This window comes from Hylobates moloch, unplaced genomic scaffold (assembly GCF_009828535.3).
Source record: "Hylobates moloch isolate HMO894 unplaced genomic scaffold, HMol_V3 SCAFFOLD_16, whole genome shotgun sequence".
Classification (NCBI taxonomy): Eukaryota; Metazoa; Chordata; class Mammalia; order Primates; family Hylobatidae; genus Hylobates; species Hylobates moloch.
Window position 1 is genome coordinate 68,244,137 of NW_026652291.1, and position 27,561 is coordinate 68,271,697.

The 27,561-nt window shown below is 38.0% G+C and overlaps 1 protein-coding gene across 8 annotated transcripts in view; it reads right to left on the reverse strand.

Annotated features, from left to right (window-relative positions):
• HEATR5A (HEAT repeat containing 5A) overlaps nucleotides 1-27,561 on the reverse strand; it is a 131,025-nt gene that overhangs the window by 44,125 nt on the left and 59,339 nt on the right. For all 8 annotated transcript variants that reach the window (XM_058429558.1, XM_058429556.1, XM_058429557.1 and 5 more), the window contains 8 exons: nucleotides 25,396-25,559; nucleotides 25,139-25,314; nucleotides 16,823-16,928; nucleotides 16,003-16,193; nucleotides 13,959-14,118; nucleotides 11,419-11,608; nucleotides 10,262-10,431; nucleotides 3,835-3,973 (listed from right to left, as the gene is read on the reverse strand). In XM_058429558.1, coding sequence (XP_058285541.1) covers nucleotides 3,835-3,973; nucleotides 10,262-10,431; nucleotides 11,419-11,608; nucleotides 13,959-14,118; nucleotides 16,003-16,193; nucleotides 16,823-16,928; nucleotides 25,139-25,314; nucleotides 25,396-25,559 — 1,296 coding nt within the window. The remainder of the gene's footprint in view (nucleotides 1-3,834; nucleotides 3,974-10,261; nucleotides 10,432-11,418; nucleotides 11,609-13,958; nucleotides 14,119-16,002; nucleotides 16,194-16,822; nucleotides 16,929-25,138; nucleotides 25,315-25,395; nucleotides 25,560-27,561) is intronic.

Below are 27,561 nucleotides of genomic sequence, written 5' to 3' on the forward strand. Positions count from 1 at the left end.
TTTCAAAGTCTATGAAATAGCGTTCTATTGGAAGATGCCATCTGGGACTTTCATAGCTAGAGAGGAGAAGCCAATTCCTACATTCAAAGGATAGGCTGACTCTCTTGTGATGGGCTAATGCAGCTGGTGACTTCAATGCCAGTGCTCACTGACCATTCCAAATATCCCATGGTTCTTAAGGATTATGCTTAATTGGCCAGGCATGGTGGCTCACACCTGTAATCCCAGAACTTTGGGAGGCTGAGGCAGGTGGATCACTTGAGCCCAGGAGTTCAAGACCAGCCTGGGCAACAAGGTGAGACCCCATCTCTACAAAAAACACACACAAAAAAATTTAGCTGGGTGTGGTGACATTCATCTGTGGTCCAGCTACCAAGGAGGCTGAGGTGGAAAGATCACATGAGCCTGGAAAGTAGAGGCTGCAGTGAGCCCAGGTCATGCCACTGCACTCCAGCCAGGGCGACAGAGAGAGACCCTGTCTCAAAAAAAAAAAAAAAAAAAAAATTATGTCAAATCTACCTGGATGATAGCATATCTGTTTACAACAGGGTTTACTGAACATTTTAAGTCCACTGTTAAGACTTACTGCTCAGAAAAAAAAAAAAAGATTATTTTCAAAATATTACTGCTCACTGACAATTCGCCTAGTTACCCAAGAGCTCTCGTGGAGGCGTACAAGGAGATAAACGTTGTTTTCATGCCTGGTAATACAATATCCATTCTGCAGATTAAGGAGTCATTTTGACTTTCAAGTTGTCTTATTTAAAAAATGCATTTTGTAAGGCTACAACTGCCACAGACGGATGGATCCAGGCAAAGTAACTGAAAACCTTCTGGAAAGGATTATCATTCTAGATGGTTTCTGGAGATAGAATCTACTCCTGGTGAAGATGCTGTGAACACTGTTGAAATTACAACAAAGGATTCAGAATATTACGTGAATTAGTTGATAAAGTGGTAGCACGTTTGAGAGAATTGATTCTAGTTTTCAAAGTTCTACTCTAAGTAAAATGCTATCAAAAAGCATTGCATGTAACAGAGTAATCTTTCATGAAAGGAAGTCAATGGATATGGCAAACTTCATTGCTGTCTTATTTTAAGAAATGGCCGGCCGGGTGTGGTGGCTCACGCATTTAGTCCCAGCACTTTGGGAGGCCGAGGTGAGTGGATCACGAGGTCAGGAGATTGAGACAATCCTGGCTAACATGGTGAAATCCCGTCTCTACTAAAAATATAAAAAATTAGCCAGGTGTGGTGGTGGGCACCTGTAGTCCCAGCTACTTGGGAGGCTGAGGCAAGAGAATGGTGGAAATCCGGGAGGCGGAGCTTACAGTGAGCCAAGATCGTGCCACTGCACTTCAGCCTGGGTGACAGAGCAAGACTCCATCTCAAAAAAAAAAAAAAGAAAAAGAAATTGACACAGCCACCCCCACAAACCTTTAGCAACCACCACCCTGATTAAGCAGCCATCAACACTGAGCAAGACCCTCTACCAGCAAAAAGATTATGACTCATTGAAGGCTCAGATGATGGTTAGCATCTTTTAGCAATAAATAATTTTTAATTTAAGGTATGTACATTGCTTTTTTAGCCATAATGCTATTTCACACTTAGAGACTACAGTATAGTACAAACATAACTGATATGCACTGGAAAACAAAAAAATTCCTGACTTGCTTTTGCATGGTCTGGAACCAAACCCACAATACTAGGTATCCTGTATAGCAGCCCAGCCATGCTGATTAATTCAAGTTGAAGCAAAAGTTTTTATTTTTGTTTTTGTTAGAGACAAGGTCTCACTATATTGCTCAGGCTGGCCTTGAATTCCTGGGCTCAAGTGATCTTCTCACCTCAGCCTCTAAGGAAGCTGGGACTACAAGTACATGCCGCCACAACTGGCCCAGCTCCCTAAATATTTTAATGTCCTAAGAATAAAACTGTTACTTAAAGAGCATAGATTACTGATAGTAAAATATATTATGGATCTAAAAGCTTAAGATACTGAAAAGCTCCGTGAAGTCTATAACTTTCTAAAAGTATGATGGTACTTTGGAAACTATATACATAAATTATTATTATTATTTTTTGAGACAGATTCTCACTCTGGTGCCCAGGCTGGAGTGCAGTGGTGCTATTTCGGCCCACCACAACCTCCCCCTCCCGGGTTCAACCGATTCTTGTGCCTCAGCCTCTCAAGTAGCTGGGACTACAGGCGCATGCCACCACAGAGCTAATTTTTTATATTTTTAGTAGAGACGGGGTTTCGCCATGTTTGCTGGGCTGGTCTCGAACTCCTGACCTCAGGTGATCTGCCCACCTCGGCCTCCTGAAGTACTGGGATTACAAACGTGAGCCACTGTGACCAGCCAGAGTGCAAGATAATTACTTTTTTTTTTGGAGTCAGTGTTTTGATCTGTAACCCAGGCTGCAGTGTGGTGGCATAATAACTCACAGCAACCTCAAACTCCTGGGCTCAAGCAATTCTCTTCTCTCAGCCTCCTAATTAATTAGTAGCTGGGACTACAGATGTGTACCACGACACCTGGCTAATTTTAAAATCTTCTGTAGAGATGGGGTCATGCCATGTTGTGCAGGGTGTTATTTTTATATATATATATATGTAATTTTTAAAAATAGAGATGAAGTCTCACTATGTCGACCAGGCTGGTCTTGAATTCCTGGCCTCAAGCCATCCTCCTATCTTGGCCTCCCAAAATGCTGAGATGACAAGCATGAGCCAGTGTGTCTGGCCCCTAGGGCTGTTTTTGAACTCCTGACCTAAAACAGTCCTCTCGCCTTAGCCTCACAAAGTGCTTAAGATTACAGGTGTGAGCCACCACACCTGGCCTGTTATTACTATTTTTGTAGGCTAATAGTTTCTTTGAATTCATATGCAAATTCAGGCTATTCATATCATAGTTTTAAAATGAAGTGATATACACTTAAATCTTACTGGCTAAGAAATCCTTTAATTCAGCTCTAAAATGTAAAAGAAGGGGCATTAAAAACTCTTTAACTTGTAGCAGACATATCTATAATAAATTTTATGACAGTGAGATTCTGTGGCAAACAGAGGCATGTGTGATAAATTATTTAAGGGCTAATCCCATTTCATTTGACTGCTGTGAAAAAACTTGCTCTAGATCAGTGGCTCTCAAACTTTAGTACAGTCATGCATGGCGCAATAGGATTATGTTCTGAAGAATGTGTTGTTAGGCAATTTCATTGTCGTATCAACATCATAGAGCATACTTACCTAAACCTAGATGGTACAGACTACACACACAGGCTATATGGCATAGCCTATTACTCATAGGCTACAAACCCATAGAACAAGTTACTGTACTGGATACTATTCGCAATTATAGCACAATGGTAAACATTTGTGTATCAAAACATAGAAAAAATACAGTGAAGATATGGTATTATAATCTTATGGGACCACTGTTGTATGTGCAGTCTGTTGTTGACCAAAATGCCATTAGGTGGCACACAGCTATACTAACATAGGGACTGTAAAAATATAGATTTAAAAGTACAGATTGCCAGGTAATACTCCCAGATTTCTGGTTCAGTAGGTCTGGGATGGGTCTCAATAATCTGCATTTCTAACAAGTTCCCAGGTAAGGTATACACTGCTGATTTGAAAACCAGTTTGAGAACCACCGCTCTAAACCAGTAACATCACTGGTTGGAATAACTGTTAGCAATTCTTTCTTGTAGCAGGTTTAAGACGTATTGACTTTTAAACTGCTTCAAAACTCATGTATATATGGAAAATTTAAAATAAAAATAATCATTTGAGCTGGACATAATCTTGATCAAGAGAATTACCTGCAGTCAACTCTTCTCTGCTATCCTTAGCAAACATAACAGCATGTTCTGAAACTTCAGCTGCTTCTCTTTGTACAAGCTGACGTAAGCAAGCCAGTACTGCTCTTCTCAGTAACAAGTAGGGGCTACAAAGATTCACCTGAAAAATACCATTTGAGGAATGACAGAGCTAAAACTCTTGTTGGCACTCAATGAGTCTAATAGATATTCACTGGACCCCTTCCTGATTCTGTCCAGCCCATCGGCGGGCTGGACACAATTTATAAATACATAGGAACTTCTTGAAACCATTCTAGAATATATTTCTGATTATATAACTTAGAAACAGCTTAATAGGTAATATGTGTACTAGATTATGCACTACTCATAAATCTAAGCAAAAGTCTTTTGGCAGTGTCAGAAGGCAGAATTTATATGAATAAACAGAGTTTTAAAAGAAAAAAAGAACTGCAACGGAAAGGATTTAGTTGCAGTTTATACATTTGTGTTCATGCAACTATATTATAATGTTTTATCATTCTCTAAGCAGAAATTTATACACATCCATATAGGCAATACAGCACATTGGTTAAAATGGAGGCTCCAGAGTCAAAATGCCTCAGTTTGAGTCCTAGATCCATCACTTACTAGCTGTGTGACTGTGGGCAAATTATTTAACTCCTCTAGAGTGCCTTAGTTTCCTCATTTGTAACACTACTGCATCTCTCAGGGCTATTGTGACATTAACACAAAGTAACATGCAAAGTGCTTACCACAGTACCTGTCAAATAGTAAATGCTCAATAAATGTTAGTTATTATTAGTGTAGTCTCTTAACAATAATATTTTAATCAGACAACATATAAAGTAAATGCATTTTCAAATAAAGGCAGAAAACATTCACCAAAAATGCTCTCTAGAGACAAGCATTACAGAACACCAAATTTTATATATATTCATACATATTTATGTATTGATAGAATACATACATGTACACATCTTACAGATGCAATGTAAATCTCAATAGGTTGTATCTACCCATGGCAAATGATAAGACTGGTAATATACTTCAGTTACAAGTCAAAGGTTAATGGATAAAAATTCTTAGTGATTTCATATATGAAATTAAGTTGAGATTTTTAATTTTGTACTATGAAAGTAAAGATCAGTTTGGTATGGTCTACAAAATAAATATGTATATTATGGTAGTGATCTTCAAAGCAAAATTTGAGAAATAATGGCATAATTTTATGGCGATCTTTAGATTTGGCATATGCGGGAAAAACAGGACTGAAGTAGGTGAAGTTTTGTAAAGAGCAGAGGCTAAATTTTGGGAGGAAATAAAAGGTAGGCAGTAGGAGCTATTAAGAATATATAAGAAGAGTGTCAGGCATGGTGGCTAACGTCTGTAACGCTAGCACTTTGGGAGGCTGAGATAGGCAGATCACTTGAGGTCAGGAGTTCAAAACCAGCCTGGCCAACATGGTGAAATCCTGTCTCTGCTAAAAAATACAAAAAAATTAGCCAGGCATGGTAGCAGGTGCCTGTAATCCCTGCTACTCGGGAGGCTGAGGCAGGAGAATTGCTTGAACCTGGGAGGTGGAGGTCGCAGTGAACCGAGATCACGCCTCTGAACTCCAGCCTGGGCGACAGAGACTCTGTCTCAGGAAAACAAAAACAAAAACAAAAACAAAAACATATATGTATATATATATGAGAAGAGGGCTGGGCATGATGGCTCACACCCAGGGAGGCCGAGGCAGGTGAATCACTTGAGGTCAGGAGTTTGAGACCAGCCTGGCCAACATGGTCAAGCCCTGTCTCTACTAGTAATACAAAAATTAGCTGGGCGTGGTGGTGCACACCTGTAGTCCCAGCTACTGGGGAGGCTGAGGCAGGAGAATTGCTTGAACCCGGGAGGCAGAAGTTGCAGTGAGCTGAGATTGCACCACTGCACTCCAGCCTGGGTGACAGAGTGAAACTGTCTTAAAAAAAAAAAAAAAAAAAAAAAAGAATATACAAGAAGAAACACATGCAAAGAGAGCCAAATTCTACCATTTTATCAGAAGCCAAGAAACAGTAAAAATTTGTGCATATATCATCATTGAGCAGTGTTTTTTTTTTTTTTTTTTGAGACAGGGTATCTCGCTCTGTTACCCAGGATAGAGTGCTGAAACAGCTTTATAAGTATGTTCTGTTATACCTTCAAGCTGTATTATGAAGCCAAAAGTGGATAGAGAGGAATGCCATTCATAGAAAAGTCTCAAGGTATAACGTAATCCCATGTTTAGAAACTATATTGTTAGCAGGTTAGGATAACAGAGAAGTTAAAATATAAAAAGATTATGTTTACTCGTCCCCAAGATTACTGTTGTATTTAACAACAATGACAAAAAAAGCACTTTAGAAGACAATTTTAAAGAAAAGTTAATAAATCTACTAGTCATTTCAACTGGAGTTTTACAAGCATATAATACAAAGCAGGTGCAGCATTTATTCAGGCTAGTCAAACATCTTTTAGAAAAAGCATGCTTGGAAGTACCCTTTACTTGTTTGGTAGAAAAAAGACTGAAGGCTGTCACACAAGGTAAAACGGGAGGCTTAATGTCTCCATGTCATTCTCCAGCATTTATATTGGGAAGAGGAATACAGTGGCTTAAGGCAAACAAACAAAGCAGGCAAAATACAGAAATTAAATTAAACTGTAACTACAATTATTTTCTGAAATGAAAATAAAAATGAGACCAAATTTAGTGCAAGGAGTGAGTGCACCAGCTGGAGAAGGTTAGGAAGGATTTGCTTATACTGGTATCAAATAAACACCACGAAACATGCTACACATACTGGACTTAGCATTAATGGTTCGCTTAAAAAAAGAGATGCAGAGGAAAACAAACATCTACAACCAAAAAATGACACAAAGAAACAGCACCGCAAAACTAAAAAAAAGTTAGGAATCAAGGGTCAGGGACCTACCAACACAGAATTATCCAACAAGATCTCCTGCACAAAAACAAATGACACACCAGTCATGACAAAACCAAAAGATAAATATTAGGATGACTTTGACAACAGTCAGCTAAGCATTAAAATATAAATGTTGATAGTTATTATTTAAATTGGCTTAGCTTCAGCTTAAAAATTTGCCACAAATATTTTATTTTCCAACAAAATGAGTTGAGCCAAGTTCTTGAAAATAGTCAACTCAAGAACTTTAAGACGTAAATATATAATTTTAAAATGTACATGTGATTAATTTTAGGTTTTTCTTTGGAATCTCTGATTAAGCCTCAGTATCAGACCCAATCAAGTATACATAAGTGTTGAGAGGAGTGATCTGGATTGCATTCACATGAACAGGTGTCCAGCAAGAGGCAAAGTTAATGGTTTACCTCATCAGAAGTTAATTATAGTTTAACTCTTAGAAGCCAAGTTTCAAAACTTAAGAGTATTCAGAATTGCTAGTGTATCTAAGGCCAAGTTCAGAATGGATGTTAAAGAGCATGCAGTTAGAGGAAAATACTTCCCAGTAAGATTTTTGCCTAATGATGAAATGCAATTTCCTTACTTTGGTGAATACTCTAAAATATAATAAATTCAATCTAATAAATTCAGAATAAATTACTAACCAAAATATTGAGACACTAAATTAACACACTATAGTGATAATTTTTGACTATGATTATGTATTAAAAAAATCATTTGACAGCTTGAATATTATGAGTTAACTTAAGATTTGTAACTGTTACTTCAGGTTTTCTCACTTGCTCTAATGTACCCAAAAGTCTGATAATATAATAATCTCTATTCTTTTTCATATGTAACTTTTTTTGGATGCCTATTTTTTTTTCCTGCAGTAAATATGTACCCTTTTTTGATCTGGGAAAGGGAAAAAGTTAATTAAGTTTGATCAGATTTTATTTATTTATATTTTTGAGACAGTGTCTTGCTCCATTGCCCAGGGTGGAGTGCAGTGGCGCAATCATGGCTCACTGTTGCCTCAACACCCTGGGTTCAGGTGATCCTCCCACCTCACCCTCCCAAGTAGTAGTGGGACTATAGGTGCACACAGCCATGTCCGGAAAATTTTCTTAAAATTTTTTGTAGAGACGAGGTCTCACTATGTTCCCCAGGCTGGTTTCGAACTCCTGGACTCAAATGTTCCTTCTACCTTGACCTCCCAAAGTGCTGGAACTACAGGTGTGAGCCATTGTGCCCAGCTGATCAGATTTTATTCATCATGAATTAATGGGTTATTCTTGTTCTTCATTTCTCAATAAACTTTAGTTAATAAAAAAAATCATGTATCAGGTAAAGGAGAAATTTTATAGGTAATTAATGGAAATCTTCTATAAGACAAGAAGAAAAAATGGCAGTATCACTAAATTTAAATGGAGAGTAAAAGATCAAATGCAAAGGAGCGAAAAATTTTTCAATAACTGGTTTTAAGAATGGCTCTTCAAATATAAAAGTAATATTCCTGGGGAAGAGTCCCTGAATGGTATAGGTAAAATCCTTTTCCTGTAAGTGCTGTTCTCCCTAATACATGATTGACCCAGATCTAAAAAAATACAGGAACAAAAGTTTCTATCAGAAAGTCAGTCACATTCTCTTTTTAAAGTTTTATTGGGCTAGGCATGGTGGCTCACACCTGTAATCCCAGCACTTTGTGGGGCTGAGGTAGGAGGATGGCTTAAGACCAGAAGTTCAAGACCAGCCTGGGTAACATAGCAAGACACTGTCTCTACAAAAAAGAAAAAAAATTAGCTAGGTGTGGTGGTACATTCCTGTAGTCCTAGCTACTTCGGAGGCTGAGGGGGGAGGATCACTTGAGCCCAGCAGTTTGAGGCTACTGTGAGCTATGATTGTACCACCGCACTCCAGCCTGACAAAGTGAGACTGTGCCTCTAAAATAAATAAATAAATAAACAGTTTTACATGACTATCAGTATCAATAATTAATATAATAATATACTGTGTGTTGAAGACACATGTCAAGACAGCAAAGGCAACTACCATTATTGAGTACTAACTAAATGCCTGAGACATGTGCCTTTACAAGCAGCATTTTGTGTAATCCTCATGTTTTGCAGACAAGGTAGCTGAGGCTAGAAGAGATTACGGGACTTCCCTAAAGGCGCACAGCTAGGAGGTGGCAGAGTTGAGATAAGATCTATCCATAAAATCTACAAAGGTAGTATGGAATAATGAAATGAGGACTGAAGGAGGAGTTCAGAAACCCGCAATGTAGATTTAGCCACCACTTAGGTGAGCTAGATGTGTTACTTTATTTAACTTTCCGGTCTTCAGTTTATCTTTTTACTGAGAAGATTGGTTTTAATAATGCAAACACCATTCTACAAAAGTAGGGATAATCTATATGACAGATTTTTAAGATTCTGAGGTTCTTTCAAGCTCTGAAATGCTGCATATTTTGCCTCAAGCTTGAAAATGAAAGGTTTATATAATGATTTTCAACAGTCACGTTACTTATGGGAGTGTGCGACGAACACTGCAGGAGTAGAAAAATTTGAAAACCAATGGTGCCAATTTATAATTCTAAATGCAACTCAATTTTTGAGGCAAGTCCAGATAGAAACTGGTCACATGGTAAATCTTTTTTTTTCCCCTGAGACGGAGTTTCACTCTTGTTGCCCAGGCTGGAGTGCCAATGGCACGATCTTGGCTCACTGCAACCTCCATTTCCTGGGTTCAAGCGTTCTCCTGGCTCAGCCTCCCGAGTAGCCGGGATTACAGGAGGTCACCACCACGCCCAGCTAATTTTTGTATTTTTAGTAGAGACGGGGTTTTGCCATGTTGGCCAGGCTGGTTTTAAACTGACCTCAGGTGATGTGCCCACCTTGGCCTCCCAAAGTGTTGGGATTACAGGCGTGAGCCACTGCGCCTGGCCAGGGGAAGTCTTAAAACCAATGACAGTGAACCACTTCAAAAGAACTTCTGGTTGACGGCCTTTATCTTTCTACATTCAGTAGATACAATATTAGAAGCCAGATATGGATGCATATGTTGCTGGAATATTAAGGAAAAGTGTTATTTCTCCATCTGGGATGCAAAGAACTTAGAATAGATGAAAAAGAAGAAAAAAAAGACAGGTGACCACATAGAGTTTTGCACGTCCTACAGCATTTATATAGTACGTGGGACATTATAAGCATCCAATATGTGTTTATTGACTTATGAATAAATATTCCAAATAATCAAGTTCAACATTATGATTATAATGGGAGAAAAATTAATATGAGAGACTTAGGAGCTGATTACATGAAAGCTGCCCCCTACTCCTGAAAAAGACTAGAACTGAGGGGAAATAGCTATGTATATAACACATAACTTTGTACATAGTCTAGAGTATAATTAAAATGTGTACTGAAATAAATCTAAGATTCAAATAAAAGAAACTAAGAGCTCGTTTACAATTTTATACTCACACAGAGGCAGCTAACCAGGCTAGACAAGTTGACATGTCGTGGAGCAAACATATGAAGCTGCTGAAGGCAAGAGATGGCCTGAGCTTGAACAAGGCAGTCTGGGTTATCTTGCATTACTGCACAACCCAGTAGACAGGAAGTCCTTAAGGTAGAAATTGAAGTACTGTTACCTAAAATAAAAAGCAGAAAGCTTTTAATAATTGGCCAATAAAAACATTACTCTTTAAACATATATTACAGGTTTTAAGATTTACTTCCAGTTTTAAGCTACGAATCTGTGACGTACAATTTCTTCTACAAAAGTAGGGATAATCTAAGTTACAGATTTTTAGATTAGTTATTCTGTTTTTTTTTTTTTTTTTTTTTTTTTTGAGACAGAGTCTCAGTCTGTTGCCCAGGCTGGAGTGCAATGGTGCCATTTCGGCTCACAGCAACCCCCGGCTTCCGGGTTCAAGTGATTCTCCTGCCTCCAGTCTCCTAAGTAGCTGGGACTACAGGTGCACACCACCATGCCTGGCTAATTTTTCATATTTTTAGTAGACAGGGTTTCACCATGTTGGCCAGGCTGGTCTCGAACTCCTGAGATCCAGTGATCCACCTGCCTCAGCTTCCCAAAGTGCTAGGATTACAGGCGTGAGCCACTGTGCCTGACCTACTTTAGTTATTCTTAATCTGAAAAGTTTATTACAACACAAATTATTAGGCAAAGAAGAACCTAAGACTATCAGTAGGTTATACCAAATTTTCATAAAAAGTGGAATTAGAAATTGCCAGTAAACTTAGCCTCGCTTGTATTAGTTAAGAATTACTTTCATGTATTATAATCATGTAATACTATGCAATTTGAACAGCTCGTAATATTTGAAATTTTGGACTTAACCATTTATTTCTTAAATAGAGAACAGAGCTCTTTGGATGATTCTGCTTCATGTCTGTCATTTTAACTGTTAAGGAAGGCATCTTTAGGAGATATGTAATTGTCTAAATATTGTACTCTGTCTTTTCAAGGTAAGATAAATCAGGCTGAATGGCATTTATACATTCATTTAAGAAAACATACAGCACCTATCACGTGCCAAGCATACAGACTAGGAACTGAATTCACTTTTATGTGTATTATTTTTAATGTAAAACATCACAAAAGCAGCTATGCGCACCTTGTAGCTCTGGACCTAACGTGGTAATAAGGGCATTCAAACAGCGACCAAGGCTTTGGTGAACTTCAGCATGAGTAGGAGGCACATTTAACAACAACATTATAATAAGAGAAAGGGTAGGTTCCACATGCACATAATAGATTGGGCCAGCAGAATCAATGATCAATGATAGAGAATGTAATGCCCAGGTCTGTAATGACAAAGAAAAACAATTAAAAACATTGCAGCAGCATTAAGAAACATAAAATACATTAAGTTGTTCTTTTGTTGAAGCAAGTGATAAAGTAACAGCAAATGTATATGCTACTACTAATGTGGAAAGAGAAATGGAGGACTTCCAACTCAGAGGCAATCATCCAATTTAGAATGATATAGTTCATCATTAAGAATTGCAAGTAATAGCTGGTACTTTAGCTAACAGTTTGAATCAAATCTAGTTTGTTGAAAAATTGTTTATTGTTTAATCTATAGAAAGAATGAAAATTCAAGTTTTTAAAAAGATTCAACAAAATCTACAATTACATTCAGCAATATGGACAAATCTCTTGAACATAATGTTGAGTGAAGAAAGCCAGACATAAAAGAATATATGTTGTATGATTCCATTTACATAAAGTATAGAAGCAAGCAAAACTAATTTATGCTGTTGCAAATTAGGATAGTGGTTATCCTTGGTGGGGGCAGGTAGTTAACTAGAAGACAGTATGAGAAGTGTGTATGGGGTAATGATAATGGACTGTTTCTTGATTTCGGGTGGTGGTTACATAATGTACTATTTGTACATAGATATGTACATTTATGGCAGGTGCGCGCGCGCATGCACACACACACGCACACAATGGTTTAAATGAAAAAAGACTGGTCATATACTGATAACCACTGAAGTTAGGTGATCAGTACAATAGATTCATTATAGTACACTTTCTAATTTTGTGTATGTTTTAATGTTCTATAACAAGAAGTAAATTAAAAGCTCTCTTCAGAAAATGAACTGAAAAAGTTTTATTCCTCTTATCAATGGATGTATAAGAAAGCTTACAATACTTTAAATGCTGCAAAAATGAGCTTGTTTGTTAAGGTGAGAGACAGCAATCAAGAAAATTCAGAAATGACACTGACAGCCACAGAAAGTATATGAATTAATCAACAAAAAAGGTATTCAATATAAAACTAGGTACACTCAGAATAGACTTCTTGAAGAGAGAAGAAGAATATAATAGAAGCAAAAAGTACTATATATAAAGACGGGTGAAAAATGGAAACCTTGTAAGTCAATTCAGTCAAGTACTAGATGAAGTGGAGGAGTCGAGTAGTAATATGGTAATTCAGAGAGGGAAAGCTAACTGGATTAAAGCTTGATGAGATGGTGGTTATACTGGATCTTAAAAGACTAAAAGATGTGGAATATCAAATAGGCATGTAAGGAGAAAAGAGAAAAAGAAAATGTAAATGTACACATGAGAATGACATGTGGATAAATCATCTGTAGAAGTCAACACTTTGAGGTAGTAACAGAAAACATCTGTGGGGTCAGTTGATGGGACTGGAATAAAGAAGTTGATTCAAGAAGCAGTAAGCACTTTGTCAAGCTTTTCTGCAGGAAAGTGGCAAGATGAAAATCTTTTAGGAAAACGAATTTAGCCTTATATCTAGAGAGAGTTGGAAAGAAAAGGACCTAAAAATGTGACAAATTAGGAGGCTATGACAGTAATTTGGCACACATTAATAAGGGAGACAGATAAGATGACAGAAGGGGAGTAAAAGAACAGGAGAAATAAAAATCATTCCATATTTGATTAAGATAGGAGAATGATGATTTTATTGACAGAAATGGGTAAGATATGTACAACGATATGGTAAAGTGGTTAAGAACAGGAGTTTGGAGTCTGTGACTTGTGTTCTTGATCTGATTCCATGATTCATTAGCTTTTCAGTTGTGAAAAGCTTAGCTTCTTAAGCCTCAGTTTTATTTCCCCATAATGGGCTACACACACTCTAATAAATTATTACGAGGACTAAGAGAATTACTATGAGACTTAGAAGAATGTATCGTTAACACCTGGTACCTATCTGGACTTACGGCAACCTCTGTCTCCCCGGCTCAAGCCATCCTCCCACCGCAGCCTCCTGAGTAGCTGAGACCACAGATGCACACCATCATGCCTGGCTAATTTTTGTATCTTTTGTAGAGACAGTGTTTTACCATGTTGCCCAGACTGGTCTTGAACTCCTGAGCTCAAGCAATCTGCCCGCCTCGGCGTCCTGAAGTGTGAGATTATGGGCGTGAGCCACCACTTCTAGCCCAATGCTATTATTAAGATGGAACAGAGATACATTTTCAGAAAAACACACTGAAATTGACTTCAGACTCTGAGTGTGGGGGAAGATTTTAATTTTAAAAATCCACCAAGGTTAACAATGGCTTCCACAATTCCTATGGGGGGAAACTATATTCATAAATTATTAATGTTCAATATAAACACAATCTGCATCATCTAAAAATCATGAATTTCAAGGGAAGTATCACATGAGGTACCCACCTGCACATCAGGAGAAGTGCTGTCCTGTGCCAAAGTATAAAGGATTCCAATACAAGAATTTAGGTGTTGAGAAGAACTTATCCCTCCTAAATACCTATGTAAGGACCCCAAGGCCAATGAGTGTCCTGTTCTGGTAACCACATCCCTTGCTGATTTCAATCTGTAAACGTGAAAATAAAAATAAACGGTAATCACTGCAAAAGAAAAAAAAACACAAAAACTAGTGCATGTACATTGTCACTTAGGCAAAACTTTTTATATGGATAGTTGCAAAAGTTAGAAATACATTTTTGGCTAACTAATAAAAAATTCTGAAGTAACCGAAAGTCATCTTGCAAAAGAAAACATTTTGAATCAAAATGTCTTCATATTATTAATGATTAGTTTAGTATGAACAGTTTCAATGTCTTTCATATAGGTACATGAAGAAGGTTTTTAAGACAAACATTATTATTACTTTATCATTAAGTTACATTTTAAAAACTCAAATGCTGAGATGCTTTAATTTCATAGTTTCAACTTAATTTTGATGTTAAAATTAAATACGCTAGGTGTGGTAGCTCACGCCTGTACTCTCAGCACTTCGGGAGGCCAAGGCGGGAGGATCACTTCAACCCAGAAGTTTGAGATCAGCCTGGACAACATAATGAGACACAGTCTCTACTAAAAAAAAAATTTGTTTGAATTAACTGGGCATAATGCCACAAGCCTGTAGTCCCAGTCACTCGGGAGGCTGAGGCTGGAGTATTGCTGGAGTCCAGGAGTTCGAGGCTGCAGTGAGCCATGATCACACCACTGTACTCCAACCTGGGTGACAGAGCAAGACCTTGTATCAAAAATAAATAAAATTAAATACAAGAGAAGTTAATGTTTATTAGGAATTTTCTATGTACTGTGTGCTCATTTAAGTGGTTTATATTTAGCCCTTCTTTAATCCTCTCAACAACCCTGAAATTCATACTATTATCAGTTCCTGTTTATAGATGAGGAAACCAAAATGATAGCTCAAATAGCTCTTACAAAGTAACCAACTATCAAATGGTAGAGTTGGGATCAGAGCCAAGTTAATAACCTGACTCCAGACTTCAAATCAGACACACATATTCAGTAGGCTCCAAGGTCAAAGTGCTATCAATACTACCACCACCACTCCTAATATAACTTATTATACATATATAACTAATATAACCACAAAGTTTTATTTGTAGGCTTTTTTCCCATATTACTTTAATATTTACTATCTCATTTACCTTAACATTCTTAAAAGGTAGTGCAGTACCTCCTGGAATAGAAGAACACTGGCTGAGAGGATTAAGTAATCTATTGAAAGTTATACAACTGATAGAAATGAAAGTACAGGCCAGGAGCAGTGGCCCGCGCTTGTAATCCCAGCACTTTGGGAGGCTGGGGCAGGCGGATCACAAGGTCAGGAGTTCAAGACCAGCCTGGCCAGCATGGAGAAACCCCATCTCTACTAAAAAAATACAAAAAGTAGCTGGGTGGTGGCACATGCCTGTAATCCCAGCTACTTGCGAGGCTGAGGCTGATGGCGTGAACCTGGGAGGTGGAGCCTGCAGTAAGCCAAGATCGCGCCACTGCACTCCAGCCTGGGCGACAGGGCGAGACTCCGTCTCAAAAAAAAAAAAAAAGACATGAAAGTACCGTTTGTTTCCTCATCTGCAGCCTACAGCCTTTTCTTTTTCCTGTAGTTTGTTCTTATTACTTATCATATATGTTTTATATTATAAAACTGTATAAATATTTCACTATCCTGGTGTCCATCCCATTGATGATCAATTACATCACTCATATAGATTCTGATCCTTCTTATTATATAAAGACTATAGCTGAAATAGTAATTGTTTTATGTGCCAAGACAAGCAGGCCAATTTTTATTGTCCTTCCTTTAAAGCAGTCAACATTTGACAATTTTTCTTTTCTTAGTTAAATCTCAGAATGAAGACTTTACTAGTTCCAACAAACCAGAAAGCTATATCCAGTTTTGAAACATAGCCTCTGAATATTAAATAAGAAATTCACTTACTTGTCAAAGCTAACTTGAGCTAATCCAGCAGTAAAAGCTCCATCATCAACCACTTGGGCTAATCTAGCCCATGACTCTGCAGCTGCACATCTCAGCAAGGAGTTGGGGCATTCTAGGGCTCCTGTAACTAATGTTAAGGCAAATCTTTTCATTTCTTCTGGACCTAAACATCCCTTGGAGCCAGCCACGTACTGAAATATGTAAAGAACAACCCAAACTTACAACTGTAGTAAATTCTCATATCCAGTTAGGAATGTACATTCTGGTTAACCAAATCCAAATATGTTCATACTTGGATTACTACTTAAAAACAAATAAGAGCACAAAAATCCACACTGATAATACAAATATAATTTCATTTTTTTTACAAAGCACTTTAGAATTTTAAACCTCCAGGCAGCAATACGGTAATCAATTATCATTAAGGTATAAATGGTTTGAAAGAACATTAACAGAGACGTCCACAAAATAAGCGACTAATGAAGTCTATTATATTTTACTGTACATAGAAACGGTAAGTCATAAGTAACAATGAGCTGGATTTGGTCCACGGGCCATAGCCCATCAATCCGTGGCCCAGGATATCAGGATTGGTAGGTTAATGCATGGCTCTATGCAGAGATTATAGGTTTGATTTCTAACAAGTTTTATGTGGACAAAAAGTAAAAGGAGAATTCCAAATCCTGAAAACTTTTCATCAGGAGATTAAGAAAAATGAAGGAAAAAAGAGCATTTTAAAAACATCCTCCAACAAACTTCATTGGCCACAAATTTTTTAAAAAATGAAGCAAACATTTAAATAAATAAAAATAGTAATTACCTTCAAGAAACTAGAAACTGAAGAAACAACATGTAACTGAACCACTTGCTGACGAGCTCCTTTTGTGTGCTTTATACTGTCCAAAAGCTGTTCCAATATAAGAAGCCTACAATCAGAAATAACAGGATTTAAAAGCAAGTAGGTTTTTTTTTTTTTTAGACGGAGTCTCGCTCTGTCACCCAGGCTGGAGTATATTGGCACCATCTCGGCTCACTGCAACCTCCACCTTCCCGGCTCAAGAGACTCTCTCACCTCAGTCTCCCAAGTAGCTGGGATTACAGGTGCGCACCACCACACCCGGCTAATTTTTGTATTTTTAGAAGAGTAGTAGTAGTTTCACCATGTTGGCCAGGCTGGTCTTGAACTCCTGATCTCAAGTGATCCGCCCACCTTGGCCTCCCAAAGTGCTGGGATTACAGGCATGAGCCACTGCCCCTGGCCTCTCAATACCATCTAAACTTCACACTTTAGGTTCTTTAAACTACTGTAGTAATTTTAAGTGTTAGAATGCACATTCCAATAACTGGAAAACTAAAATTTGAGATAATACCAACAAATGTCAATATTGACATAACTCCACAAATATTATATGTAACACATAGCCTCACAGAATTCGAGGCAGGAAGATTGCTTGAGGCTAGGAGTTTAAGACCTGCCTGGGCAACACAGTGAGACCTCTGACACTACAAAAAATTAAAAAGTTAGCTAGGCATAGTGGCACATGACTGTAGTCCTAGCTACTCAGGAGGCTGAAGCAGAAGGGTCACTTGAGCCCAGGAGTTCAAGGTTACAGTAAGCTATGATCATGCCACTGTACTCCAGCAAAGTACAGTGACAAAGGGTGACAAAGCAAGATCCTGTCTCAGAGAAAAAAAAAAAAAAGAATAAAAATGATTTGAAAAGTGCTAAAAAGGTAATGTTAAATGAAAAAAGCAAGAGTTAAAATTGTTTTACATATAGTATAGTCCCAAGTATATTTTCAAAGCATAGTTGGGGATTCAAAGAGCTATGCTGCTTCTGGTTAGCTATAGATGCCATCATAGCTCATTGCAGCCTCGACCTCCTGGGCTTAAGTGATCCTCTAGCCTCAGCCACCAGAGTACCTGGGACTATAGGAATACATTACCCACACCCTGCTAATTTTTTTTTTTTTTTTTTTTTAAGAGATGACGTCTCACTATGTTGCTCAGGCTGGTCTTGAACTCCTAAGCTCAAGCGATCCTCCAGCCTCAGCCTCTGAAAGTGCTAGGATTATAGGGGTAAACCACTGTGCCTGGTCATTTTTCTTCTTTTACAATGTTTGTGAATCCAAATTTCATTATATACACATACTAAAATTTATTCAACCACTCTGCTACTGGTGAGAAAAATGTTCCAATTTTCACAATTCTAATTAAGATAAATATACACAATATTTCATGTCTTTATAGCACACAGGTTTTAATTCCTTATGTCAAGATTAAATACATGTAACCATAAAATAAACCACCCCATCTTACCATTAATTTCTCTTTAAAACATTGTTTCTATGCCCTATACTTCCTTTTCCCTCTTTTCTCCCTTTAAATGAGAAACGTGAAATATACTGAAGATAACTTTTTCAGTTGTAAATTGTCTCGATGGCAGGAAGCTTATAATTTTATCTTCATCTCCCTAATATCTTGTGTTTGGCATGTAGTAGGCAGTCAGGTGTGCTTGTTAAGCAAGCATAAAAGACAACAGCATCAGGTAATTAAACATACGGCATGACTGGCTGAACATGAAAATATGGATATACTTTTATCTGACCTTAATGTGCTTTCAATAATATCCCTAAGTCCTTTAAAACTAGATCTCCATCATTCTGCTGAGGCTACAAGGCAAGCTGTACTGTAAATGGCAATTTTGTTATCAAATCAGAATAGACATGGGGATCGTGCCTTTAAAAAACCTAACTGTAGGCTGGGCGCAGTGGCTCACGCCTGTAATCCCAGCACTTTGGGAGGCCGAGGCAGGTGGATCACGAGGTCAGGAGATCGAGACCATCCTGGCTAACACAGTGAAACCCCATCTCTACTAAAAATACAAAAAATTAGCCAGGCAAGGTGGCGGGTGCCTGTAGTCCCAGCTACTCGGGAGGCTGAGGCAGGAGAATGGCGTGAACCCCGGCGGGCGGAGCCTGCAGTGAGCCGAGATCGTGCCACTGCACTCCAGCCTGGGCGACAGCGAGACTCTGTCTCAAAAAAACAAAACAAAAACAAAACAACCCTAACTGTACAAGGAGTTAAAGAGTAAAAAGGAAGGTATGAGGCTATGTGTACATCATATGGGTTGGGGAAAACAGTATGTATAAAATCAATTTATAAAATGTAATAAAGGCCAGGTGCAATGGCAAACACCTACAATCCCAGCACTTCAGGAGGCCGAGGTGGGCAGATCACCTGATGTCAGGAGTTTGAGACCAGCCTGGACAACATGGTGAAACTCCATCTCTATTAAAAATATAAAAACTAGCCAGGCGTGGTGGCATGTGCCTGTAGTCCCAGCTACTTGGGAGGCTGAGGCAGGAGAACTGCTTGAGCCAAGAGTGGAGGTTGCAGTGAGCTGAGACGGCACCGCTGTACTCCAGCCTGGGTGACTGAGCGAGACTCCATCTCCAAAAATAAAAAATAAAAATAAAATGTAATAAAAATGGTGGAACACTAAGAATACTTAGAAAAGTACTTATTTCCTTACTTCAAGGTTAATTGTATTTCTCGTAATAAATCTGAAAAACTCAGAAAAGCACATTAAAGAAAATAAAATTTACCCCAAATCCCACCACCTACAAAGAGCCACCATTAACATTTTGACATCTTTGTTCTTTTCTCCCTTAGACATATGAATATAATTTTTAGAAAACAGAGATCGTATTGTACATACTTTGTTAATAACTTGTTTTGTTTCCCCTAAACAATATTATCAGGGATTTTCCCATCTTATTAACTATTACGTGGTTTTACTATAATAGTATCACTGAATAGGTATTAGTATTATATATTCTGGCAATATAATTTATATAACCAACTTCCTAGTATGGCTATTTCTAATTGGGACATTTAGGCTATTTCTAATTTTTCTTATTACAAATAACATGCTAAGTATCTTGCATATGAAAATTTTTCTGGTGGCTCACACCTGTAATCCTAGCACTTCGGGCGGCAGAGGCAGGAGGATCGCTTGAGCCCATGAGTTCGAGACCAGCCTAGGCAACATAGTGAGACCTTATCTCCACTAAAAAGAAAAAAAATTAGCCAGTGTAGTGGTGCCTGCCTGTAGATCCAGCTACTTAGGAAGCTGAGGCAGGACAATTGCTTGAGCTTGGGAGACTGAAGCTGCAGTGAGGCAAAATCGCACCACTGCACTCCAGCCTGGATGACAGAATGAGACGCTGCCTCAAAAAAAATTAAAAAAACAAAGAAGAAAAGTTTTCTGCCCATTGTTTAAGTCCGTATTTAAGGCATTTTTTGGTTTTTTTTTGAGATGGAGTCTCACTCTGTCGCCCAGGCTGGAGTGCAGTGGCGCGATCTCAACTCAATGCAAGCTCCGCCTCCCGGGTTCACGCCATTCTTGTGTCTCAGCCTTCTGAGTAGCTGGGACTACAGGCGCCCGCACCACACCTGGCTAACTTTTTTTGTATTTTTAGTAGAGACGGGGTTTCACTGTGTTAACCAGGATGGTCTTGATCTCCTGGCCTCAGGATCCGCTGAGGCAGCTTCCCAAAGTGCTGGGATTACAGGAGTGAGCCACTGCGCCCGGCCGGCATTTTTTTTTTTTAAGAACATATTTATGTCCAAAGTGCCACCCTGCAGGAAGATTATGGAGGGTAAATGTGATAACAATGGGACATTAAGAATAACTGTACGATCAAGCTCCCAAGTTAAAAACCTATAACGTCATTATTAGATCATATCCAGCATCTGTTATCGTGAAATTGTATCACACTGAAAGTTACAAAAATACGTAAGGTTAGAGATTAAGAATTTGTTGTACTGTACTATAAGTTGACCTATACTATTATTTCTTGACCACATTCATGGACCAAAGACTACAAAACAGGACTGTCAGAGCTCAAAATCTTTTTCTTCATCCTCTGCCCCCCAATCCTGAAAGAGACTGAATACACTATTAACTAATCAAGGATACAAGATATATGACACCAATTTCTATAGAGATCTCAACAAAAGATTCTGATCTTCAGGAAGATGAAGATGACTTATTCTTAGTAATACTGAGTTAGTACTCATAAGTAGTATCAATTATAACATATAATTATCAGTTTGGAATGAAATGATAGGTACTAAAAGTTTTGAGTCTAGATGGAATAAAAATGCAGTTAACTGAATAAAGGGTGAAGATGTAATATTTGAAAATGTTGATTTATTTTACATTATACATTTTACATTATATACCCTTTAGACAGGAGGTACACACAGTATACACAAACAAAACAGTAACCACAAACAAAAACAAAATAATACTTTTTAGAGGGTATATAATGGCAAAATTTTTTACTCCTGAGAATTATAACTGTTTAAGCTTTTCCTCTCTGTCCATCCATTCCCAAGTGACATCATTTGTTGAAGCAGTCCATTTATCACAATCACCTAAGGAGTTTAAAAAATTTCAGTGCCCACCACCACAGTATGCATACCATACTAGTCAGGATCTTCGGTATCTTAAAAATTTGTCCAGATAATTCCAATGTGCAAGTCAAGGGTGGAACAATCCTCAGGTGAATTAAGGAACTCATTCTTTGCAATTAGGTGAAAATCTATTTAAAAGCAAACCACAAACACAGGCCAGGAGCAGTAGCTTACACCTGTAATCCCAGGACTCTGGGAGGCTGACAGGGGCAGATCACCTGAGGTCAGGAGTTCAAGACCACTCTGGCCAACACTGCGAAAGCCCATCTCTACTAAAAATACAAAAATTAGCCAGGCATGGTGGCATGTGCCTGTAGTCCCAGCTACTCGGGAGGCCGAGGCAGGAGAATCACTTGAACGTCGGAGGCGGAGGTTGCAGTGAGCCGAGATGGTGCCACTGTACTTCAGCCTGGGTGACAGAGCGGAACTCTGTTTCAAAACAAAAAATAAAGTAACCACAAACAGGCTGGGCACAGTGGCTCATGCCTATAATCTCAGCACTTTGGGAGGCCGAGGAGGGCAGATCAGCTGAGGTCAGGAGTTTGAGACCAGCCTAGCCAACGTTATGAAACCCCATCTCCACTAAAAGATGCAAAAATTAGCCAGGCGTGGTGGTGCATGCCTGTAATCCCAGCTACTTGGGAAGCTGAGGCAGGAGAATCACTTGAAACCCAGGAGGTGGATGTTGCAGTGAGCTACTGCACTCCAGCCTGGGCTCTCTCAAAGAAAAAAAAAGTAACCACAAACAATACATGATTGAGATCAATATTATTTCTTTTCTGTATAAAATATCTTGACTTTCCAACCTTTAAACATTTTTACGTTAGAACTCTAGAGTCAGAATAGAGAGAATCAACTAATTTAAAAGACAATTACATATGCATTAATAAATTGTGCATTAATTTATATTACATAAGCATTATTTCCAACCTTAGGACAACCACATGTTACACAACTGTTTAAACATAAGGCTAACCACAATAACAAAATGGCTTGAAATATTCGGCTGCTGTTTAAATATAGATACTTTAATTAAGATCTTTCTTCTCTAGAACTCAAATGTAAGGCCGAAAAGCAAACAGCCTGATATTTTACATAAATATCGTATCTGGCATAACAGGAAATTAGAAACTTAACTTCCCTATTCATGTAGTTTCCATCTTCTGGTTCTGTAACGACACCTACTGGAGACTGCGGATAACTGCTTATAACCCCTTTCTGTATCTGGGATCTTGCCAGGTCACTTCTTTATAAATATATTTTTGAGACAGTGTCTTGCTCTGTTGCTAAGGCTGGAGTGCAGTGGCAAGATCTTGGCTCACTGCAACCTCTAACTCCCAGTATCAAGCGATCCTCCCACCTCAGCCTCCTGAGTAGCTGAGACTACAGTTGCACACCACCATGCACAGCTAATTTTTGTATTTTTGTAGAGAAGGGGTTTTGCCATGTTGCCTAGGCTGCTCTTGAACTGTTGGGCTCAAGCAATTTGCCTGCCTTGGCCTCTCAAAGTGCTTGGTTACAGGTGTAAGCTACTGTGCCTGGTCACCTACTATTTTTATGCCAAAATAGTTAGAATCCTGTTTGTTCCAAATTTGTTCGAATCCAAACAGAATGATAGGGTTTGCTTTTATCTGTTCTCAATGTTTTTATCAAAACAAACAAAATCTCCTCTTCCTTGAATATTCATTATTATTATTACAACTTAGGTGGGGATACAAAAACTATGAGCACATTAAAAAATTCATTAAACTTATTAAGAAAGGATCTTCCTGAAACTACAATTGGGCAATAAACCCGAAAAGAAAACTTCTCTAGAATAATAAAATCACTTTTTTAAGAAGAAAGGCTGTAAAAAATATATTTTCTTTTTTGCTTTTCCACCTTAGACCCATCAAAGATAGTGGAACCATTTAAGAAAAGGCTTAATTTAAATCCTTTGCTTAAAAGGCCAGCCCTGTTTCATCCACAGTAGTTACTGGTATATTAATCCAAATTAATTATTCTAAAGTAATTATATGCTCTATAAAAAGGCAGTTAGAGACTAGTTCAAATTTCATCCTCTCCATGAATCTTTCTTTGAATATTCCAAACCACTATAATTTTCCTCTTCATTCATTAACAATTCAGTCATATATTCTCTTATCACCATAACCTTATAGTTACAGTATATACAGGAAATGCTACAAATACATTTGGAAAAAACATTATCTTTTGAAACTGAAGCTAGTAAAAATCAATATAAATTTCATTCACTTTTCTATGCAATGAAAGCAAATTATCCCAAGACCTGTTTCAGAGAGGTACTGGTGATGAAACTAAAATATTTTTCTAAGTCTTCACCAAAGAGATAAAGGTAAATTCTCTAACTGGTATCCTCTGGAAGATATAACTGGATAAGAAGATATAATAAAAGCTATGATCTAGTCAAATGCATTGTTGTTGGTTGAGAGAGAGGAAATGAATGAATGAATCAGTGTGGGTGACAGTGATTTGTAAACTATTATTAGCCACAATAGCCTATGAGAGAGATTCACTTCCCATTTCGTTTTTCAGATAGTAACAGAATTTCCTGGATAGTGGATTTTGATGCCTGAGAAATGTATATGTCCAGTTACTAATTAAGAAACTATCATTCTCAATGAGAAATCATTATTACCCTTTGGTTTTTCAAAACCAAAGTCCATTTTTTGGGGAGGACATCTTGTATTTATTAATTTTTCACATACAGTAGCATAAGATGGAAATCCCTACATAGTATGAGGTGTACAACATGATGTTTTTAACGAGGTTTTGCTCATATATACATTGTGAAATAGATTACCACAATCAAGTTGATTAAATATCTATTATCTTTGTGTGTGTATGTGTGTGTGTTCTAAAGCAGGGGGGCCCCAACCAGTGGGCCACGGACTGGTATTGGTCCACGGCCTGTTAGGAACTGGGCCGCACAGCAGGAGGAGAGTGGAGGGCAAGCGAGCATTATCATCTGAGCCAAACTCCTGTCAGATCAGCAGCGGCATTAGATTCTCAAAGGAGTGTGAACTCTATTGTCAACTGTGCATGTGAGGGATCTAGGTTGTGCACCCCTCACAATGCCTGATGATCTCAGGTGGAACAGTTTTATCCCAAAACCTCCTCCTATCCCTACCCTATGGACAAACTGTCTTTCACCAAACTGGTCCCTGGTGCCTAAAAGGTTGGGGACCACTGGTCTAAAGTTCATTTTAAGTGCACTGATAAAAACCATTTAAAATCCCTCCAATTGAAGACAAATCCCTGGAACTATAATGGTTCCAAAAAATTTCCAAGGTAATAAAGCCTATGAGACCTAGTCTAAGAAAAAACCTAGTATGTGTCTTTGTAATGACTGCTCATAAATCAACATTCTTATGTCATTATTTTTCATTTGTATTTTCAGCTAGATGATAAGCTAACTGTGGGCAAAGCATTATATCCACAACAGTTCTAGTGGTTTTAGGCATTTAATCATTTCTTATTAAATATTAGCCAAGTGAATAATTAAACAAGAACTTTTATTTCACCTTCACCTGTCATTTATAAGAAATCATTTATGCTAATGAGATCTCTGGCAACATTCTTCTTACCCACCAGTTCTCTATTATCCATTCACTGAACCATTGAAGATATTTACCTTTGAGTTTCTCCCACATGAGCGCATACAACCCCAAAGAGCCTGGATGCAGAACTAATAACTGATAGTGCTGGAGGTAAGGGCTTAGGCACTGAATCTCCCTCTACATCTTTCTCATAAATCGAATAAGGGTCATATTCAAGACTTCCGCAAGCAACACCATTACCAAGCAGGAGCTAAAAGGGAAAAAAAGTATATAACATTTTAAAATCACTGATCACAGATTGAATCTACTCAAGAGTAAAAAATGGCCATACCTGTTCTTCAATAAATCTATGGTCAGTCTCTTGTAGCAAAGGACTTAATATCAAAAGATCATCCTGATGACAGAGGGGTGGAAGTAAAAATGTAGATGCTGCCACCTGAATATCAGGGGCAGTCAAGTCAGCAGCTAGCTCTTTGAGGATAGCACAGAGGTTTCCTGTTGAGTCACAGAAAAAGAGCAATTAGTACTATTAATTATTGGGTGAGAGTATGGGGTTTAAAACTCAGGTTGAGCTTTAATGCACCCAATTGCCAACTTTAACATATCACAGCTGAAGATTGTATTTCTCATCCTTGAAAACTGCCCTAGAAATGACTGGCTCAACTATGTGTTGCTAGTAACAAGGTTAAGAATGGATACTAAAAGAATATCTCAAAGTGTATGTGTGTGTGTGTGTGTGTGTGTACACATACCTTAAGGTATAACATGACATGAAATATAAAAATAGATGTAAAAAAAGATTTACAAAAGCAGATATGTTTTTTAAAAAAGCACAGTCTGAAAAAATGTGTAAGAATTAGCCTGAGGCTGGGTGTGGTGGCTCACGCCTGTAATCTCAGCACTTTGGGAGGTGAAGGTGGGCGGATCACTTGAGGTCAGGAGTTCAAGACCAGCCTGGCCAACATGGTGAAACCCCATCTCTACTAAAAACACAAAAATTAGCCAGGTGTGGTGGCAGGTGCCTGTAACCCCAGCTACTCAGAGGCTGAGGCAGGAGAATCGCTTGAATCCGAGAGGCAGAGGTTGCAGTGAGCCAAGATCAGCCACTGTACTCCAGCCTGGGCAACAGAATGAGACTCCATCTCAAGAAAAAAAAAAAAAAAAAGAATTAGCCTGAGAAAACTTAGACATGTTATTATGGAAAATTTCAAACATAAATAAATAATAGTACTATGATGATGCCTGCCCCTATTGCTTCCAGCATATGCTCATTATTCATCTTTACCAGCTGCAACAGTATTATTTCACCTACATCCCCATTTCTGATCCCACATTTCTCCACATTATTTTTAAGAAAACCCTAGGCAGCACATCATTTCATCCCTAAATATTTCACTGTGTATCATTAAAGTGAATTACATTTTATTTTGAACATAATCCTGCTATCATAATCTCACGTTGTAAAAAAAAAAAAAACCACTGAACATCAGATACCCATTCAGTATTCAAATTTCCAACTATCTCATAAACACCTGTTTTTGTTTGCTTCCATGTCTGAATCTAAATCTAAGTAAGGTGTACATATTGCAGCTAGTTTATCTTGTTTCTTTCAATTTAGTATTCTCCCTATACCTTTCCCCTCACTGGTAATTTATTTGAAGAAACAAGATTATTTATTTTGTACAATTTTCTACAGTCTGGGTTTTTATGATTATAGGCCCCTGGTATAGCTTAATTTGTTCTTCTATCTGTACTTAAAAAAAAAAAAAAATTGGTAGTTGTATCTAGAAGGGGCTCAAAAAATTGGTAGTTGTATCTAGAAGGGGCTCATTTTTGTTTTTGGTGGTGGGCAGGGTGGGTACGGGTTAGTTCATAAATGGTATTGTGTTCTCCCATAACACAGGAGACAACATATGGTTGCCTCTCTAACATATACACTTTGAAAAGCTGATCCATTTATCACATTGACTGCAATGATCACCTCAAAGATGTTTTATCCTAATTTCTGTTAGGTTATCAAAAAATCTTATCCACAGAGACCTTAAATGGCTTTTGCCAGTTTGTAACTTAAGTACTGCAGGAATGAGTAAAAATTCCCTTAGAAAAATGTTTATACTCTTCTAAGTGTTTCTTCGAGCAATTGCCCCAGGATGAAATGAGGACTGGGGTGATATCCACTGATCAGAAGTGGTAGGATGAGTTAGGAAGGGTTTACTTGCCATCACTTTCTGTATCATTAGCAGCAGTAACAGTAGTAACAACAAATATTTATTGAAGTTTACTTTTTTTTTTTTTTAAGAGATGAGGTCTCACAATATTGTCCAGGCTAATCTCTAAATCCAAGCCTCAAGTGATCCTCCTGTCTCAGCCTCCTTAATAGCTGAGATTACACACAGCACTTGGCTTACTGAATACTTAATATGTGTTGGGAAATGTCCTGAAAGCTTTACATATAACCTTCATAGTAACCTAATAAGGTCAGGTTAGTATGTTGTTT